This window comes from Vanessa tameamea, chromosome 24 (genome assembly GCF_037043105.1).
Source record: "Vanessa tameamea isolate UH-Manoa-2023 chromosome 24, ilVanTame1 primary haplotype, whole genome shotgun sequence".
Lineage (NCBI taxonomy): Eukaryota > Metazoa > Arthropoda > Insecta > Lepidoptera > Nymphalidae > Vanessa > Vanessa tameamea.
The window spans coordinates 6188017-6209361 of NC_087332.1; the positions used below are offsets into that span (position 1 = coordinate 6188017).

The following is a 21345-nucleotide window of genomic DNA, read 5'->3' on the forward strand; positions in this document are numbered from 1 at the left end:
TTAATTAAAAAGAGTGTTAAGATTGACGCTCTGTGCTTAAATATTCATAAATTGAGACACGAATCGCCACTTTAAAATTGAGATATAACTTATTATATCAATAAAGTAAACAAAATAATAGAAATGGCAAAAATCCCTTCATAGCAATATCAGACAATGTATCGAATCGAAATATTGAAATGATGAATAATTTTGTAAAACGAAACGCAGCAGACGCGTTCGGCCGCTGTCATGTTGGCAGCGTTAACTGACATAATAAAACTTCCGGTTCTAATAAATGCATAATTTTGTTGTGTTAGAATCCTATTTTTTACAATAAAATTGATAGTTTTGTAAAACATGGATTGGCAATTAACGTGCCGTGTTTGCCTGGAAACAGGTGACATGGTTTCTTTATTTGATTGGGACGAAAATAATGAACAACTCGGCGACAAGTACAGCTACTGTTGCGGCGTGGAGGTACGAAAAATTACCACTGCAAATGGTTGCGATGGCCACCCTATAATTTTTTCATACAATAATGTTGCTATATTGTTTTATTTGTGGTGATTTTGTGATTTTTTGCTGACATCCCAGAAATTATTCAATTTTGAGTTTTATTTGATATAAGAATTATTTGATTTTAATTCAGGTGACCAAAAATGATTCATTACCGACGCTTATTTGCTTGAACTGCGTGGATCGTTTAACATTTGCCTGCCAGTTTAAGCAGCAATGTCTATCTTCAAACGAAACGTTAAAAGAGTGCCTTGATGAGTTTTTGAAGACATCGGCCGCAGTGTCTGCGAATAAAAGTGAGGAAGGTAAGCATTAAGGCGTTATGAAGTGCCCTTTATTACGTTATTTTGTATAAGATAATAAATGCGTGAGAACCAAGTCCGCTCCAAACAAATGATAAAAAATGACGCAAATATAAAGATAAATAGAAAATGATACCTGATAATATTTGTTTCAAAAAAGGCACATTTAAAAAATCTATTACATAGTGGTTCTCTATAGAGATGTCTAAAATTTTTCAACTGAAAATTCAGGTAATGAAACAGAAACTATAACAATCAAGCAAGAGAATGGTTTGCTCCTACAATATGAGTTGCCAGTGGAGCATGACCCGCAGGCACAGTGGACAAGAACGCTCATCAAAACTCCCAACAGTGCTGTTGTCACAAAGGCCCCTGGACGACGGAAGAGGGGGAGACCGAGAAAATATCCTAATGAACAAGGACAGATTGGTAAATAATTTTACAATGTATTTATTTATCTAGTTGGAAAAAATATATTTCTAATTCATGTTGTTATAAAAACAACACACTAAAATCAAATAAGTTTCCACTAATAAGGAATGCATTTACTTTCAAAGTATACCACATTATATTTAATAAACTTTTTTTAATTTTATTCTGAATAATGAGTAAATTTCGGATAATCTAGACTTATATAATTAACATGAACCTAGGATGTTTAATTGGAATATTGTTTATATTTAATTTTATTTAATAGCTGCATTTATATTTTATCTTAGTATTCCATATAATACAATTAATTGCTTAGGACTAAAACAGAATACAATAGATGGACGTTTGGCAATTATCTTCGAAACAACATTACATTTTTATAATTTTGTCATATATAATGTTATCTATTTGAGTAGAGAGTATTTATATAAGTTATGTAAGTTATAAATTTCTGTTATTATTTTATTTATAATTTGTGTTTATTTTTAAAGTGAAGCTGTATTGGAAGTATCATTAAAGTTGAAATTGTATTCATGTGTAATGTTCCCTATAATTTTATAATGTTATACACTTTAAACATTACAGTATTTTCAATTTTGTTACATATATTGTGTTACAGTATGATGTACGTTAATTTCTTAATTTTAACATGTCCGTATTTTATCAAGCCTTAAGTCAAATATTCACATGTAGTATGTTGGCAATGATAATGTGATTTACCTTTTGCCAATAATATATACTTATATTATAAATGCGAAAGTAATTCCGTCTGTCTGTTATGCTTTCATGGTTAAGCCACTGAACTAATTTTGATGAAATATAATGAAGGTCAAATTGGGGATAAAGGTATGTACATAGTTATGTAGATTTCGCATATATGAAGCCTCGGAATAAGCTGGGATTTTTATAATGATTTATATATATTACGAATTTTTCTTTAGATGTTTCACCATATCAAAGAAAAAAACCAAAACCAGACATGAAGGAGCCAGAATCTCTAACAACATTATTGGCATCCGGATCTTTGGAATTAAAACAGGAGCCTGATGATGATGAACAAGATCATTATGAGACTGAAGGTAAATCTTATATTTATTATTTAAATAAAAGAAGATTTAAAATTTTTGGGATCGGACATTGTACACAAACCTTTTTTTTTTTTGATGATCAACAATTTACAAAAATATTTTTTATTAGTAAGCTGCATTCCTAATTCTTACATTAAGAATAAAATATATTAAAATGACAGGAGAGTTTTAAATTCATGACATTTCTAGCAAATTCTACTGTTTCTTTTTTTTTTTTAATATAATATAATTATAAATTCAAATCATGTTGAATTTTTTTTATACAAATACAAATATAAGTAATGTACTCTATTAGAGTATAAATAATAGAAAGGCTTGGAGTTGTATTTATAGTTGTTTATATAGGGCACATTAACATAATTGTATATGTTAATGTGCCCTATTATATTGATTAGTAGATTAGTATTAGTAATTTTTTTTTATTGATGAATAGTAGTACCTATGTTTCTTAACATAGGAATCAGCTTAATAATAAAATTAGCTCTGTAAAATGATTATTCATTAGTATAAAGTATATTATAATATTTATTTCAGATTAAAAAATATATATATTCATATTGTAGACAGATCTGTGACAATGTACCTGTAATTTTAACATTTAATATAATATATAAATAACAAATACAGTAATATAATGTTATATTGTGAGTATTAAGTGCAGTAAAATAAATTTAAATAGATACATATTATTATACAGAGCTAGATGGTGGTGATGATCCTGACTTTATACCTTGTGAAGAAGTTGAATCTGAACCAGAAGCTAAGAAAGAGGTATGTACCAAAAGATTTAGTTGTTAATATATTGCTATGTATTGAAGAAACTTGTGAAATATGATAAAATAGCCATTTACATGAATGGTACCATTTATTTGTACGTTTTTGTTATATGCCTAAAGGCGCTGTCGCACTTGTTATTAAAGTTAAAATAAAAAACATGTCGTATTTAGAACCTCGATAAACTTTTAATGAACAAATTTGTGTTTTTTTATTTATAATGTTAAAACTCACATGAATGAATCATGTTAAATGACTCACCATCAGCTATGAACATTTAAATACTATAAAAAATATATCTTTTAGATAATACAGCCAAAGAAACGAGGGAGGCCTCGAAAAGCGGTTCGGGAGGAACTCAAACCAAAGGAAGAAGATGGTGAGGATGTTTTACTCAAAGAGACAATCCTCGCTTTCTCAGAACCTATTCCAGATCACATCCTCAACCCAAAGCCAAGGAAGAAGCGGTCGCAGCCTAAAAAGAAATATATATATGAAAAAACGTGAGTGTAAATACAATATTATAAACTTTATTTAGATGGTTTTTTTATCTGGCAACACTTTCTCGGATAAAAAAATCCCTAATCTTGAACCCTAGCTGATAGCAATTACAACTTTTAAAATGTACCTCAAATTTGTTATTCAGATTGTACCAAAAGACTAGATTAATTATACTTGTTTATTGCACTTATTATATATCTTCGCTAAATAATGGCCACATGCATTGCAATGCCTCTCAAAATTTCTTTGTAAACTATTATCCAATATGACATGCTAAAATGTACACCAATCGCTTGACCAACCGTTGAAATCGCCAAGACAATCTTGGCGATTTCATCGGTATAGAAGTCGATGTGCTAAAGCGCCATCTAGCGGTTGTTATGTAAAGCGTGGTAGTAACAGAATATAAATATGTAATTATATAAACTTTCTCTATGAAAAAAAATGTGCCAACTTAATTGCAGTGATAGATGTCGAAGTCTATTAATCTCAAACATATATAACAATATGTATTTTTATAAAATAAAATTGAATATTCAATATATCAACTTATAATATTGCCAACTTAAAAAATATTTAAGCAAATATCTCTTTTGTGAAAAAATGCATAATCTATTTCAATTTGTATTACTTTGTAATATTAGTAAAGATAGAATATGTATAATTATATGTATTTCTGTTTTTTAGGCATGTTTGTGAAACGTGTGGAGCGTCGTTTACATCGAACGCTTCATTACAAGCGCACATACGTCGACATTTGGGCATCAAGCCGTTTGTATGCAGGTATTTATATTTATATAATCATTACAATTTACATAATATTACATGAGTATTAAGCTTTAAAAAAATTGTACTAAATTACTTCCGAGGGATGCTTAGTATGTACATTGATTAAATAAAAGAAAAATTTAGAGTAGTTCATTTGAATTTGAACCAACAGTGGTAAGGTTTAGTGATATATAACATTGTCACTAAACCTTACTACAGCAGAGCGATACTTTCTGTTGCTGTTTCTGTTTGGTTGGTGAGCAAGTGTAGTTTAAATTCACAAGTAACATTACATCTTAGTCCATTATCAGTGATAGGAGTATTTAATACTTACTTTGAGTGATGGACTATTTTTATGAAGTAGGTAGGTGGACGTGCAAAAGGGCCACCTGATATTAAGTGGTCACCACCGCCAATAGACAATGGCGCCACCGACCTTGGGAACTAAGTTATTATGTCCCTTGTGCCTGTAGTTACACTGGCTTTCTCATCCTTCCATCTCATCCGCCAAACAACAATACAAAGTATTGTTGTTTGGCGGTAAAATATATGGTGAGCGGTACCTAGATGAGCAGATACCCAGACGGGCTTGCACAAAGCCCTACCACCAAGTAAAGTTATTACTATGAAGTTGGTTAAAAATATAATGTCATGTAATATTCAATTTACAATAATGAATTAGATTATAATATTAGTTAATATTAGAAGGTATGGGTGCGGGTGATATGCAAGTTTTTTAAATGTTTGTATGCTAAGTTCATTCGAGTAATATAATATAAGAGCCATTGAGATGAACATCACTTAACACCTGCGCCCATCGTGAGGCATTTGATAGAAATCGCACGCAATCACCCGTACTAGCGATGGTTTACATTATTTTTCTTATTATTATTTTTTGTTTTATTTAATTTTTTTTTTTTTTACTTATCCGACTACATCAACTCGTATTTATCGATTGTGGGAAATCTTTGCTAATTTAAATAAAGATTTTTGAATAATTTATGATTTCACATAGAAATAATATATCTAACTAATATTGATAAAGAATTGAATTTTTAAATATTTAATAATTAAAAAAAGAATCAATTACCATTCCAAAAATACATATGGTGATTGTACATAAATAATTTTAAATGATCACAAACACCAAATTATCTTAAAAAACTAATCATGTTTAGTGATTTCCTAAACTTAAAGTAAAGTCACGATTGGGGTTCTGATTGACAAAAATAAAATCGGACCCCAGCGATATCAGACGAGGGAGTTTTTTTTGAGTTGGATATTTTTGTTTAGCGTTTGCGGTTACGCTTGCGTTTTGAACATGGAGTTGCGTCGCCACATGATGCGCCACACCGGCGTGCGACCGTACAAGTGCCGCGTGTGCGACCGACGCTTCGGGGACTTCGGCAGTCGCCAGAAGCACGAGAGGCGAGTGCGATACCCTTTCGCTTCATATGTTTTGCGACGCCGTCGCCGGACGCGGTTTAGTTCGAGTGGGTGCGCGTGCGGTTTCGATCTGTCGTTAGATCAGGTTAGTTTAGGCGAGGGACGGCCTGGTTTAAAGTGTGATGAAGTTTAAATAAACTCTTAGTCATCAAATCGATATAAAACTTCGATTATCGAAATTCAATATACGTCACTATAATTGGTTTCATAAAAGTACAATATGCTAGTAATGAAAATGATATTGAATTTTCAACACACATTATACCTATCCGTAAATAGAATCCTCGTCTTTTCCGTCAACCCTAACCAAGTTGTAATATACACATGAGAGTGTACTAGAAATAGCATTAAGATAATATAATCTAAGGAAACTTTTTTGTCACGGGACATGTATTTTTTAATTTCTATTATACTCTTATGTAATTCTACACAAGTAGTATGTAGGCTGTAATTCTACAGCCTACATTTTATCAACGAACATCACTAACCGTTATCGATATATCGACACGGACGCTAGCGAGTGCGGGTACTCGTGCGTGATGAAGGAGGCCCTCAAGCGACACATGCTGAAGCATACGGGAGAGAAACCGTACAAGTGCCGCATATGCGACAGACGCTTCGGCGACTACGGGACTCGGCAGAAACATGAGAGGTACAGAAATAATTTCGAATATTTATCGATATTATTCTTAATTGGTATTTAAAATTAATCACGTAAAGCAAAGCTATAGTATGTCTACGCACCAACTACGTTAAAACTTTAAGAGGTATTCAACTTTATTGTTATTGACGCAAAGTTGAAATTCATCTGGTAAGGTAAGCATTTTATTAAGTTTAGCATGTTATTGAATCGTTATTTTTCCTTGTTCCAAATGATAATGGATCTTAGTTTCTTATTAATAACAATGTAATTAATATCATTTACCAGAAAAAAAGAGGCTAATTCATTTTTGTGTTTGTTACAAAATGGAGGGTAATGTTTCTTTAAAGTGTGTTTTTAAGTTTAAATAAAAAAATATCAAAGTTAACTCGTTAGTGAATGGTTTCCCTACTCCTAGCTCTTTCTAATGAATGATTTTATTTCCAGATTGCATATGGGTCTGCGTCCATACCAGTGTTCACTATGCGGGAAGGCCTTCACATACTCATATGTGCTCGCCAATCACATGCTGACACATACCGGAGAGAAGAAATACTCGTTAGTATAAAATAAATCAACGTTCATTAACAATGCTGCTGTTGCATAGGATTTTTCTTTTATAACAGTTTTGAAAATCTATACATTTCATATATTTACAGATGTGGTCCATGCAACAAGAAATTCACAAAAGCACATCATTTAAAGTATCATAACAAAGTACATCACAAGGAGCTGTACATACAACAGCAACTGGAACAGGAAGCCAAGAAGATCAGGCAACAATTGAATGTGAGCAATTTGTCCGGTGTCATCTCCGGTCAGATTGTAGATGGCACTTTACAACTTATACAAGCATCTTCTGAAGGTATGTTCATAAATAACTATTTTATGTCACAGTTTACAGTGTGAGAATAAACTTAAACAAATATTCTTTGATGGTTACCGAAGCTGATTTCAATAGTAGGATTAGTAAAGATAAAAAACGACTCTGACCTTGAATTGACACGACGTCATTGGTCAAGATCTATATAATCTGTGGCATTCGAAACAAAGGCGTTTTGAATGTCGGCGAAGTTGTAGTGCATAATATGATGGAGGTAGTTGTAAATTGCATGAAGTATGTAAATTTGAGGTTATTTTTTATCTGTACTTCTATTGTAAAAGTAGTAGTGGAAAGTTAGACATCTTAATTGAGTGTTTAATCTACTGATAGATTTTTCCATTTGTACATTTATTGTATATGTATATGCTACCTAATTTTAAGTGTCCCATTGACTCAATAAGTAGTTTTTAAATAAATAAAAAGCTCCATGGTTTACATACCTTAATATTTCCGCCTTATAAATTATTCGGCACTAGATGCTGCAAATTTGGCTTCATCGTTAATTATATATAGGGCATAAGGACATCAGTAATTGCGCAGTAAGATACTTACAAGATTTATGTATCTCACTGTTAAAAGGTATATTTAAAAAAAAAGTAACTAATGGATTTGATAAATATCGTATTTGATGTTATCGTCCTGTGTAGTTGCTATTATTTGAATGTAGCTCTATGAACAAATTATACTGCTATGAGCGGCATGACGACTTAGTTTATTTGTTTCTTTAAAAAAAATAAAACATGCGGTTTCAGATGGTGAACAAGATACTCAGATGCAGGTGGTGGAGGAGCAGGACGGAGATACGGAAGAGAAAGAGACGGATCGCGCCGTGGCCGGCATGCAAGGGGTTAGTCTGATTTAGACTTTATATTTATTTTAATGTTCGATATGCGAAAAAAAAACCAAGTAAAATTGGGATAAGGGCAGGAGGATGATGATGATGATGTTTGATATGCGAACGTATTTTTATTAAAAAATATGCGCTAAAGGCTGGCGATGGTGGTCAGTCAGTGGAGCATCCCAACCAAAACATTAGAATAACAATTCTTGTTTGTTTACTTTCTTGTTTGTACTAGTTGGCATTCTTTTATCGATCTTACAAGGATTCTAGGTGGTATTCGGGTAGCATGTCCTTGGTAAGGCTCTTCTGGATATGAATTTTGACCATTTAATAACGGATATATATATTTTCCAGGTTGTTTTAGAATCGGAGTTTTCTATGGATGAAGACAGCAAGCAAAAGTTTGACAATTAACATTGTAATGTGTAAGTTATGTACTATAATATGTGAACTATTCGTACGTTGGAGAGTCGTTATGTATGTATGTAGTTACAAGCACAATTTCAGTGTTTTAATCGTGATACTGAATTTTCTAACACTATTGTTAAATTTATTGTAATTGAAGTTTTAAGTTCTTAGGTATGTTATATTATGAAATAGAAATAAATATTATCATGGATACAATATTGCGTTTTATTTTTGTTTTGTTTTTATTACTTAAATTATTTTAATATCATTTATATAGTAACCCAATTCCAATGGGTAAAGTTAATTAAACAACTTTGACCTTGAATTTACATAATTTATATAATATAGTCGAGATGAATAGCGCTGTTTTTTTTAATTAAAAAAATATATTAATCATAAACTCGCGAGTTATTAGAAATGAAATACATAAATTCAAGGTTTGTTCATCTTTATTCCTACTTCGATTGGAATAGGTTATACATGTACGTATTACGGTGAATCCCCGAAATTTCTAAAAAGATTGCTACTACAGGAAAAGTAATCTTAAGGTATTTATTTTAATGTGGCCAGCTTTTATTCGATCGGCTAATTTTCTAGTTTGGACAATAAATGTCTATTGATATATATCCGCTGATTATGACTATTATGAGCGAGTCCTGATATGAATATATACTAGCTACCCTTCCTGATTTCGTCCAAGTGAAATAAGAACCTACTTCTCGATCTCAGAGCCACTTATTGGGTACAATCTATATCATCTACGAACCCAATTTTTTCACATATAACACAACAAATTTTATCGAAATCGGTCCAACCGTTCAGGATGTGTGAACGTGTATTTCCTCTACGCTCTCCTCTTTCGAGGTTTGGAGCCTTTTTAATCACCCTGCTTCCAGTTCATGTTGGTGAGATACCTATGTTGTTCATATCTAATGTGCGTAAAATCTGATACTTAAAGGATTTCTTACGATGTCTTCCATCATGAATTACATGAATTATAATCACAAGTTAAGAATGAGCTATGAAAACTTATTCACGTGTTTTAGCCACAGTTATTAACAAATAAAGTGCGTGTACTTAGGGAAACATGTGAGAAGTTTTACTCTATTGTATACGTACATGAATATAATTAATTACAATGAAATAATATTATTATTAATAAAATTATTATTATTTATTGCGAAAATAGTAATTTGTCTTTTGACCGCTATTATAACAGCCGCTCATAAATTTAAATACGCATTGTAAAATATGATAAGGTGAGATAAGATAAGTGGTCTAGTCAAACGAATTGATACTTAATTGACGGTTCAGGGAGCAACTTCATCATGTTGATCTCACGTCACCTTGTAGGCGCGCATCATAAATATCGTAAATAAATTATTGACAAACTTTACTGATAGAAATGAAATTGTTCAAATTAATTTGTAGAATAATAATTAGGGGTCTCTACTCCTTTGTCGTTCCAGGGCCTCCAGACCTCCAAATCCAGTCGGCAGGACCACTACTATAGTTCTTAAAACTTTAAATACTGTGGATCCACTTGAAGTTGTAGTTGCTTATGGAATACCATTTCATGTTATTACTAAATGCGTTTCGCATAGTCTCTGTCTGATTTTTATAATAAATCTCAATTCGCAGACACATTTTGCGCTGACCGGAAAAAAGTTTAATCGTTCCTCGAGGAAGAAACGGAAACCCCGATTTGATTTATAAGGTCAATATCTAATTTATTGTTGCTTTTAACATTTTAAAAATATGCGAAGAAATGTGCACCCTTTAAAATTTACCAACATTATTTAAGTAGGCTCTTGTAGAGTACCTTTAAACCTTTATTTTCCAAATTATATTCAATTTAAAGCTACTTAGTTCGGATTATAGATGCTACTGAGCTCGTCAAGAAGCTCAGTAGTTAGTCTTTTCCGGTAATTATCTTTATTCCTAATTCGATTGGAACAGGTTCTACACGTACGTATTACGGCGAATCCAGGGCCGGACCGTAAGTTTAGGGGGCCCTGGGCTAACACTACTTAGGGGCCCACCTAAGACATATCTGAATGTAGACTTGAATTAAATTACTTGAATGGGTATGATTAATTGCAGGAGTCTCAAGGCTGCAAACCATACGATCTGTTTAATTTAATAAAGTTATGGATTCATTATCGTCTATTTTTGGCTTGACTTAGCCCCATCTAAGTCAAGCCAAAAAAGCCATATGGTAGATCCGGCCCTGGGCGAATCGCCGAAATTTATAATTTATGTTAATTGAATACGATGACATTTTTATTTATCGTAAATGGAAATTGTAAATCGAAAAAAAAAAGTTTTTTTAGTATAACTTACAACTTTTGGCCTACGTCAACAAAACTATAGTCTAGTTCAACCACAAGAGGACAAAAGATAAATAAACGATACAGTAGAACCTCGATTATCCGAACTAATTGGGACCGTGATTGTCAAAATCAAATAAAAATATACTTTATTCAAGTAGTCATTTAACAAACCATTTAAAGAAAAGCTACCAGTACTTAGTTCGGATAATCGAAATATGGGTACTTTGGAACAAGTTCAAACAAAACCAATACCTTTTGTCATAAAAACAATTCAGTTGCGCGCAGAATCTCCGTAAGCGGAATAACAATGTTTGATGAAACAAAACGCGTTACATAAACCTCGATAACTACCTACGCACAGCGGTAGCGAGCAACAAATCTGCACCAACGTTGTGATTATTAAGCGTTCGGACAAACTAAGTCAGCGTTTGGATAATTGACTGTTCGGATAATCGAGGTTCTATATACTGTATTTGACATAATTGGTCGAGAGCTTGAATAATGTATGATATTCATTATGGCGGAAAAGGGCGTTTTGACGTAGACGAAACTGTTATCGAAACTTTTAAAGTAAAATTAAAGTGGATGTAAGTAGCTTGGTTGAATTGTGTTATTAATTCATATTAATCAAGAACTGTTAGGAGTGCACAATATAGCTGAGCAAATAGAGTATTTATTGCAAAATATGGTATTTCGCCTAATTATTAAAATAATTAGTAAATTATTTCTTTAATAATAACTTAATTTATTTTAATGATGATACACTCATACTTTATATTTATTTACTTTCTATTTACATCAGTCTAACCTTTTGGTGGTAGAAGTTAGTGCAAGGCATTTTGCGTAGGTACCACCCACACATATTATTACATATTGTACTGTCAAACAGAATACTAATACAAGAACAAAACGAGACCTTAATTTATGATCACAACATATTCGGTCTTTTGATATTATTAACATTAGAAATTAAAAAGGCAACTATCGAGAGTACATTAATGTACATTGCAATAGTGAGCATACATTGCAATTCTTACGCTGAAACTCGCAGCAGCCGTATGTACTGTGTACATAACAAAATAACAGTTCCAGCATAAAACACTCCCCAGCGACTTACTCCCCATCAGTTTTTAAATTCGCTAAGCGCTTCACATATACAACGTGTTTTTATTAAAACTTACCAACTTGTGTTTTTCCAATGTAAAAAAGTTCATACAAACAAAAATATACTCTATTCCGTTGTACCGTAAACCGACTAGCGATGTTTTTATTTTTTTAAGTAGAGTGGGCGATATTAAAAGTTGTGCCACCCTTCTAAGTAGGCGCTTTTTCCTTTTTGTTCTTAATGTAAAAAGAAAACGCGAAAAGTTTCGGGACGCGACGAGTTTAAATTTTTTCCACCCTTAATGCGCTTATTACGAGTGGGGAAAAATTTATGAGTTTCTCAAACCTTCTTAAATTATATAAATTAGGTGTTGTTTATTTGTCGCATACATAAGTACATAATATAAAGTGTAATATAAAACTTATTAGTAAATATTGGTTTAGTTTAAAAAGCACATTTTATATTATATTACATAATTTTATTAAAAACAAATTTAACTAGGCAACTAAATAAATGTTTTTTAAAATTTGAAAAAAAAAACAAGAATCATTACCAACTTAATTTATTATTTTATTACGAATAAATATAGTATATTTCAGAAGTATACTTATTCAGTTTTGTACCAGGATACATTTGATGTATAAAAAGGAATTAAAATATTATGTCTATACTACACTGATATCGTTGTGGGCTTGTAGCTCATTAAATAATAATGAAATACTATATTGCACGAAGTTTGGGAAGTGCTGTAGTCAGAAGCCGGCCGCACATTTGGCGCGGGCGCGGGATGTCATTTACATTTTTATTTTATTTACAGCTTGCTCCGCGCTCTTCAATTCTGTGTTACACAAAAATAAATTTGCTTTTGGTTCGCCTATTTCGAATAAAAAGTGCAAAGATGTAAGTACATTTTTTAGTTTTAAAAAGCTGATGAAATTTGTTTCAACCTCCCAATAAAACAGCCGTGGCTCAGACACTAACTTTTATTTTAATAAACATTAAATAAACTCCGAAACACTGCGATAAATCTTTATGATTTGTAAAGTATTCTTGGTTATATACTTGGGTTTTTAATTTTTTTGCCAAATCTGTTACCTCAATATAAGAACTGTTTCGTTTTATTTCATTAAAATTGCAGTAGTCAAGTAAATCTCTTTTCGTTACCATTAATTAAAATTTTAGCAGCGAAGCATTTACCAATTAAGGTCTTCGTTCTCGCTCGTTTAAAATAGTTGAATTTTTCTTCGTGGAATTTAAATGGGTTGCTAATATAGGCCTAGTCAGTCTGTGGTAAGGATTTTTTACAATTATTGAGACAGTAATTAGAACTTGTTTATGATGAAGTCTGCAGCAACAATACAACACGACTTATGTATTTAATTTTGTTGCTTGTATACAATTAATAACTTATGCAATTCAATTTAAAGCACCTTTCTATTTTTGTACCAAGGTTAAGGTCAATGTAAGTAGGTGTTACGCAGGGTAGCTGTTTCAAATTATGACAAAAAATAATTAATGAAATTTAATATTTTTAGACCGGGCTTTAACTTTGCTTTATTCAGACTTCATAGACAATAAATAAGACGATTCACTATTGTAATTTTCTTACAGCAAGATAATGCAGTTATAAAATTAAATGCTGTTAATTTATGTAAATTATTTTGAAAGGTTTTTATGATACTTAAATAGATCCTTTATGCGCATTCTTGAACTGCGGTTGAACGCGTAACGCGCGTGAAACCTGTGGACCGTGAAATGACTCTTGCTAAAGACGAGGAGCTAGAATTGGGGGGCGGGTCGATTAATCGCTAATAAACGTATAGAAATTGTGTTTGTTTTTACTTTCAATCTACTCAGACAATTCGTTTCAATTTTGTATCCAGATAAATAATAAATACATTTTAGAGTTGATATGTCTGCGTACACATTGAGAACTTTTAAAAAATATATAAATTTACATCACTTCTAAATTGCTGTTTTGTGAAAAGCTGTTTCGTGAATTCTATGACTTTATCGTGATGGTAAATCGGTTTGAGTTTAACACAGTTCCATATACTGTTTTGCCGTAAATATCACCAAGGATATTGGCCTATATACATAATGTTTGTTTTTCATCTATTTTTTAAAATTTTTATTAAATAGTATTATTTGTATTCATCTAATTGTAACTCTCCACTAAATGGTGTTTCAGAACATCAACTTCTGTACCGTTAAACCAACCTCCACGACATGCGATATAAATTAAAGCACAGGGAATGTTGCAGCACAAAACGTATCGGATAATAAGAATTGCAAAGCATGCTGGGCATTAAGTATTTTTTTTTTGTAAATTATTTAGTTGGTACGAGGTAATTAAAAAAATGAAGAATTCAACAGATCTTAATATAATAGTACGTCTTGTTAATATTATAAAAACGAAAATTTGTATGGAATTAAGGATGTTTTTTACTCAACGGCTGAACGGATTTTAATGTAATTTGGAACAAATATCAATTATAGTCTGGAAGAGCACATAGGTTTCATTTAAACCCGGAAATATGTTCCAAATACTCGCACCTCCCACCCCTCACATCATACGAGGGATCTAGTATTATATAACATTCAAGTATATTATATACCTGATATCCAAACTCATTATTATATTCTTGTTGTTTTTTTTTTAATCTACACTACGCACGTAGAAAGGGAGGGTATTAAATATAGTTTGAGTTCTAATTATAATAAAGTGTTTTTTTATTTAAATGATTGTTTCACAATTTCCTTGATTAATTTTACATTTACATTTTTAAGCATTCTATCCTTTAGACGAAAGAGAAATTGGATTAAGATATTATGATATTAATAATAGCGAAATATTAGTAAAATTTTATTCCTTATAAAAATATAAAAAGTTGGATTGTTTGTTTACGTAAGTAGTTATGTTAAAAAATATTTTAAGTAAAGACTTTTGAATGAATCTACGAACATTCTAAGTAGGCCTTATTAACATAAATATTAATTATGTTACAAGCTTTGACTTTTTTTTATATATCAACCAATAAACTTGAAAAAAGTGTATAGAAAATATTCCATTAGTAATCAATTTGACAACACTATTGACAAAGTCGAGTGTTTACTGAACCAATTAACGTCCCTCTGACGAAACAAATGTGCGTAAGAAAACAAACAAACGGACAAAGCATTCGAAGCACAGATGTAAGTGCATGATACGGATCTAATTAAAAAAAGTATTTGTTTACTTTGACCAACATGCTCAATAAAACAGGTTGAATATTTTTTAGGCTGTTTGTTCAATTGACTTCGTACTGAATTCGCATTGATATTAGCGACAAAAATGACAAGTAAACAAGTTTTATAATAAGTTATAGAAAACCATTATCTCAACTTCGTATCAAAAATGTATACATTACGACTATAAACAATACAAAAGAAATTAATATGTTACTAAAATAAATACATTTTATTCATTTGTACTAATACTATCTTCATCTGACAATTATAGAATTTAAAAAAATCTGACGCAAATGCGAGCAGATTGCCGAGAAATTATTCACAAAGCACCCCGGGCACGGACTTGATGATATTGTATTAGGTGATCACATACGAATGCGATTTTAATGGATATACCCAAAACACCCCTCATAAAACACCTCGTGTCCTAACTTCGTATGAAAAAGAACCCAATTTTCTCGCAGTTTCGGGTGACGTTTACGTCATTTCGTGTGCCGACGTATGGCAACCCCAATCTAAATTAAAATCTAAAACCTTGTAAACAAGGCAAGTGCTCACTTTTTCGGGGATTTTAACCCTCTGAATTAACGAGAGATATAAAAGGGGGTAGGGTCAGCAGTGGTTTTGTCTCGTACTTTAGATACGTTACGGATATTAATGTGACGTTAACTTTATTATGCCTTTGTATGAATCTTATTTCATAACCTTTGTTGTCCTTAACATGAGTTAAAAATATCTCAATGTTGCATTTCATATTGTATCGTTCCTAAACTGTTGCTTAGCGGATTACAGGGCTTTCACGATAATGTCTATAAAATAATACAACTAAGTAAAGTAAGAAATCATTTAATAAATTAATATTTTACTATAAATATAAAATACTATAAAATTTTAGTTGTTACAAAAATTTACAAGTACTATGAAGGTTATAAAAAAAATGTAGCTCAGAACCGGCCGGATAAACGAAAAGATTCATTTGACAGCGGTGACCCTTTAATAAGTAAAGAGCTGACCGGAGAGGCTCTGGGCAGATAAGGTTCTTTCCTATGACGTATTGAAGTGACAGAACTTTGCTTGTAAGGCTTGTCTGTCACTTTATGCTCTATGGAACGGCCACGTTGAAGTTCTGTTAAGTTACTGGCTAGTTCAGCCGCTGCTTCGCCGTACAATCGCTGACCACGTCGGACCTTCGAAGGATAATTTGAAAAAATATTAAATAAAATTCCATCAATAATAAATATTATTGTATTGTCACTAGCGAAAAAGTGTGTGTTAAATTTCAATTCACAGTCGGCCTAAAGTTCAATCGAAGATTTGACCCACTGAAGTTGATAACTAAAGTCGGAAGTTAAAATGCTTTTATAAATAATTTCAATGTATTCCAATGATCATTACTTTACGTATGTACTTATTTATATTGTAAAACATTTTCAGAACTTTATTTACTAAAGGTATCTAATTGATATCTTTGAAGAAAACACCAGTTTAACACGAAATAAAAAATCGGCATAAAAGTCTGGTAAAAAGGTCAAAAGAAATAAAAGTTAAAACAATTATTAATTTTTTTAAGAGGATTAATAGGGTTGACAGAATATGATAATATTTTTCCTAACAGTGGTAACGGCATGCACTTCCTATACTTGTTGTAGAGAGAAAAAAATCATTGCAGATTTGAATAAATCAGATAAGAATGAGAAGATAGATTGTTAGTTCTAGCATAAATCCTTAAAATCTTTAATTAGCTTACAAACGTTTAGCTAATTCATTATCTTTTTCTTTAATTTCATATATATATAATTTTTTTTTTAATTTCTATTAATTATAAGATACAGTAAAACGAAATAAGGCCCAAAAACCCTTCATAACATTTTCATTTTTTTTAATAAATTATTAGCGATCTTTTTTTCGGCCTACTAACAATTCCAATAATTTTACTGGGACCTGCGACCTTATAGCTAGCCACGCAACGAGACAGACATTAAACAATGAATATAATAATTGCAAATGTTAAAATATTAATAATGGGAAAAGAAACCTCATCTCTCAGTTCAGCGCGTCGTCGCGACACCCACTCGATCTTCTCCTGTAACTTCTTACACTCCTTCTCATTCGAAAGGAGATCGTTTCGAAGCGATTGCATGATCTCTCTATATCTTGTCCTAACGTCGTTGTCTATGGCGTGGAGGTTTTCGATTTCAAGCTGGGTTTCACGGATTTTTGATTTTGATATATGAAGACGTCCCTCCTAAAGAAGAGAACAACTGAGTTGTACTACGGTTATTAATGGAACTATTTAACATGTTTACTCCTAGTGTTTTTTGTAATTGTAGTTGATCGTATTAATAAAACGGAACGTTTAAGTCGCTTTTATAATAATTAAACCAAAATTATACACAGTTACTATTCAATAATTATATTTATATTTGGTATATACATGGATACGAAATCTGCCGAGGTTAACTTTTATGGAATGGTAACAGTTCACGTGTATTATTTTGGATTAATCATTGTGGTAATTGTTGAACGGTATAGATGTTATCTCTTGGTAAGTATAAAAATTGTGTAGTATTGAGCACTATAAGATTACCTTTTCAGCAAGCTTTCTCGTAAGTACATCTAGATGTTCATCAAGACTATCCTTTTGTTCCACCTCGAAGCTTTGCACCACATTGTTGTGGGGGCAGAGACGATGTACCAATTGGACTGGTGTGCACGGCGGGTAGTGTGGCAGTGGCTGAGAAATTTAAACCACCTTCATATTATGTTTAAAAGTGATTTGGAATTAAATGGTCACATGGACATTTATGCTATGAACACATTTTAATTTTATTGTTTTAATATTTTCGTTTGCCTAGTTGGTTTAGTAGCTAGATATAAGACCGCAGGTCGCGAGGTCCTGGGTTCAAAACCAAGGTCACGCTGGTAAAAAGCTATTTGGGTTCTGTCGAAAAATGCTCAGTAAGCCGGAATCTGAAAGTTGGGATTATGTACACTCCCGTGCCCCGGAGAGCACGTAAAGCCGTTGGTCTCACGCCAGAAAATAAACTGAAGAGAGTCCAGTCCTGTCACAATATGTCCTGTGTAGTTGGCTGGTCTCCCTTGAGATTGACCGGTGTGGCAGAAATCAGACCGACATCACATCACATGTGATTTTAATTGAAAGTTATTAGTTGATGTAAAATCAAATGTATTATTCAAAATTAATTTAATATGATAATTATATCAAAAATTGCGTCACAGCGCTTTGACCATGTATCGCTAGATAGAGTACATTTGGAGTGATTTTCCGAATATATAACTATATTTATAAATTCTGTTATTCGCTAACTACTGCTGCTCAAAGGATTTAGTGTTTGTTAGTTTTTTTTAAATAGGCATTAAGATCCTGATCGTAAGTAGTCACCATCACACATACACATTATCGCAATAAATAAATTGTCACTCCTTACCTAGCCTTTGGGAGCTAAGATATTATGTGCCTTGTGCATATAGTAGCACTGGCTCACTTATCCTTCAAACCGGATCACAATAATACTAAGCATTGCTGTTTGTCGGAAGAATATCTAATGAGGGAGTGGTCTCTCCGCAGCAGGCTTGCTCAAAGCCCTATCACCAAGTGTTATTGCAAAAAAAAATTGTATTTCTTTAATTTATTATAATATTAATATTAATCAAGGGATCTAAGATATATTAGATGTTGAAATAGAGTAACCACTGAGTTTCTTGCCAGATCTTCTCAGTAGAATCGACATTCCGAACCGGTGGTAGTTTTACTTTAAATAGTTTGTTAAATGACGATTCAAAAGTGCTTGTAAAAGCCTATTTGAATAAAGTATATTTTGATTTGATTTGATATAACACTTAGACTTGTGATCGCACTGGAGCACACATTTTACATCAAAACCCAAAGTCCCGCTCAGCAAAGAGCTACTATATCCGTTTTTTTAAACTTATATTCAGAACCGTTACACTTTTCTTATATCATGATGGTACTGCTGTATTATTCTAGTTACCTTGTTACTTCTCCATTTCCATCTAACAAAGAATATCAGTGCAAGGAATACCAATCCCAATCCGGCGGCGATTGACGCGTTCATTATACAATGTGTGTTTCATATCGCCTCTAGCATGGTTTCGTAATGATCATTAACAGATGTCTATAAAATTTGTAAATTATAAAAAAAATTATGAAGTGAGTATTTAATTGTCAATAAGACAGGGATATTTGGATTTCGAATGACAGATGTTATAATTTTTTGTGTATTAATGTTATGTGAAACTTTTTTTTTAGTTTTAACGGCGTCATAAAAATTAAAAGTTTCTATGTCCATATTTATGTTGTTAATGCATCGATCGTTGAATTACTGAGAAAATTTAACAAATTTCCTCTATTATTATCTATCGTAATATTTTTTAGGAATTAAAATGTTATGTCCCTTGTAGTTATTTTAACATTAATGAAACAAAGTAAAATAAAGCGTTAACATTTAATTGGTATTTTAAAAACAATTATAGTAGTAAATCCAGGTTGTATCAATATGTAACTATTTATATAGTAGTTTTTTATTGCTATCCTCAATGTAAAACTCAAAGAGCATTAAATAACAAACTAATCGTTTAGGCAGACTAAATAGGATCGTTGACCATGATTGTGCTGTTTAAAAAATTGTATTGCAGTATCTAACTACTTCCAAATGTTCATATAAATAAAATTGTGCCTTAACCGAAAGCAATTATTTGCTTGCAGATATAATCCATTTCATTTTAATTAATTATTAAAAAAAAATTAAACACTGCGAATCTCTGCTACGAAAAAGCAAGCACAATATAATTACAATACCGTTATAACATCCGTATAATCTTCAGGGTCCGGTTGGTCATCCATCACGCTGGCTCAGGTGTCGAGACATTAGATCAAATACGTGTCGTTAATGCCTATTGCTATCGCTAGAGGGTGCTTTATAAAGACAGGCGACAGCTTGTCTTGATACGTATTTGATTGATAGCGGTTATAGAAAAGAGGTTTTACATGTTTCTTTTTACTTGTAAATCAAATGATGCTCATGGGCGTAAGTTGTACGTTATGGCAATAATTCATATTTCTCTAATTTGATTTTTAATTTTTTTGTGTTATTATTTTTTTCTTCTCTTCTATCCATCACAAAGTCAAAGATGTAATACTATACAGTCTAGTTATATTTTAATACAATTTAATATTCATAATATTTTTGCTAGATATGTTCATATATTTTAATAAGATAAAACTACTGAGAAGTATTTCACTAGTTTTTATTGTAACTCGATAATTCGATACCGATATTAAAGCAACGATCTAACAATCGCATTCTATAGCAATCGATTGCTCGTTAGATCCGTAATGCGAGCCCCTTCCCCGGGCGAGGCAATTACGCAGCGATACGGGGAATAATTGAAAGGGGATCGTTTTCTAATTGATTGTTTCTGGCCGACTGATTGATATGATAGAACGATTATCTCCGCCCACGATATGTGACGTAGCTAATTATTTCGTACGTTTGAATCACATCTACATACCTACATAAATGTTCGAATATATTTATTACTTAAAAGCAATTTTTCATGAGAGTAAAATTGTCTACGTTATAAAAGAAATACTTTAATGATACAATAGTTTGTTTGGTTGGTTTGGTTAATTACATAATTATGTTTCCAATAAACAAATGATTTTTTTTTTGGTCTACGCACTAGCCCTATTGGAGCAGATTTGTGGAGTAAGACGTTGCCGTATAAATTTAATCACGTTTAAGACATAAAGATTATTCAATTATAATAAGCAAATAACTTAATAATAACTATTATAAACAATCTTTTATTAAATGTTAAATTATCGTCGATTCGGAAATTAGATTCTACTGAAAGAATTGATAAAAATATGTATGTCCTGCATGAAAATAACGAATACTAATACCACGTTTAAAAGTGACAATTCAGATGTGCTTGATAGCTACTGGAATAATAATATATTAATAGTATTTTTTTTCATTTCATGACTTTTTTTTAATTCATACTTTTTTTTATGTTCGAGGAGGCAAAGGAGCAGGAGGCTCACCTGATGG

General features: G+C 31.8%; 2 protein-coding genes across 4 annotated transcripts; one reads left to right on the forward strand and one right to left on the reverse strand.

Annotated features, from left to right (window-relative positions):
- The first annotated feature begins 228 nt into the window (after positions 1–228).
- LOC113402654 (zinc finger and SCAN domain-containing protein 2-like) lies at positions 229–8797 on the forward strand. 3 transcript variants are annotated; one of them, XM_026642956.2, is made up of 12 exons: positions 229–459; positions 632–803; positions 1032–1229; positions 2174–2311; positions 3000–3091; positions 3401–3597; positions 4283–4378; positions 5657–5791; positions 6897–7007; positions 7109–7314; positions 8085–8179; positions 8528–8797. In XM_026642956.2, exons 1-12 carry the CDS (start codon positions 340–342, stop codon positions 8585–8587), a joined length of 1620 nt encoding a protein of 539 aa, XP_026498741.1. In that variant the 5' UTR covers positions 229–339; the 3' UTR covers positions 8588–8797. The 3 variants fall into 3 exon arrangements, with proteins under 3 accessions (XP_026498741.1, XP_026498742.1, XP_026498744.1); XM_026642957.2 differs by lacking the exon at positions 5657–5791 and adding an exon at positions 6327–6461; XM_026642959.2 differs by having other exon boundaries at positions 3018–3091.
- Positions 8798–16080: 7283 nt separating this feature from the next.
- LOC135194114 (uncharacterized) lies at positions 16081–19468 on the reverse strand. The gene is made up of 4 exons (XM_064218785.1): positions 19264–19468; positions 17838–17984; positions 17286–17495; positions 16081–16437 (listed from the first exon to the last, which is right to left on the reverse strand). The coding sequence occupies exons 1-4, from the start codon at positions 19345–19347 to the stop codon at positions 16195–16197; spliced, it is 684 nt and encodes a 227-aa protein (XP_064074855.1). The 5' UTR covers positions 19348–19468; the 3' UTR covers positions 16081–16194.
- Between the last annotated feature and the right edge of the window lie 1877 nt (positions 19469–21345).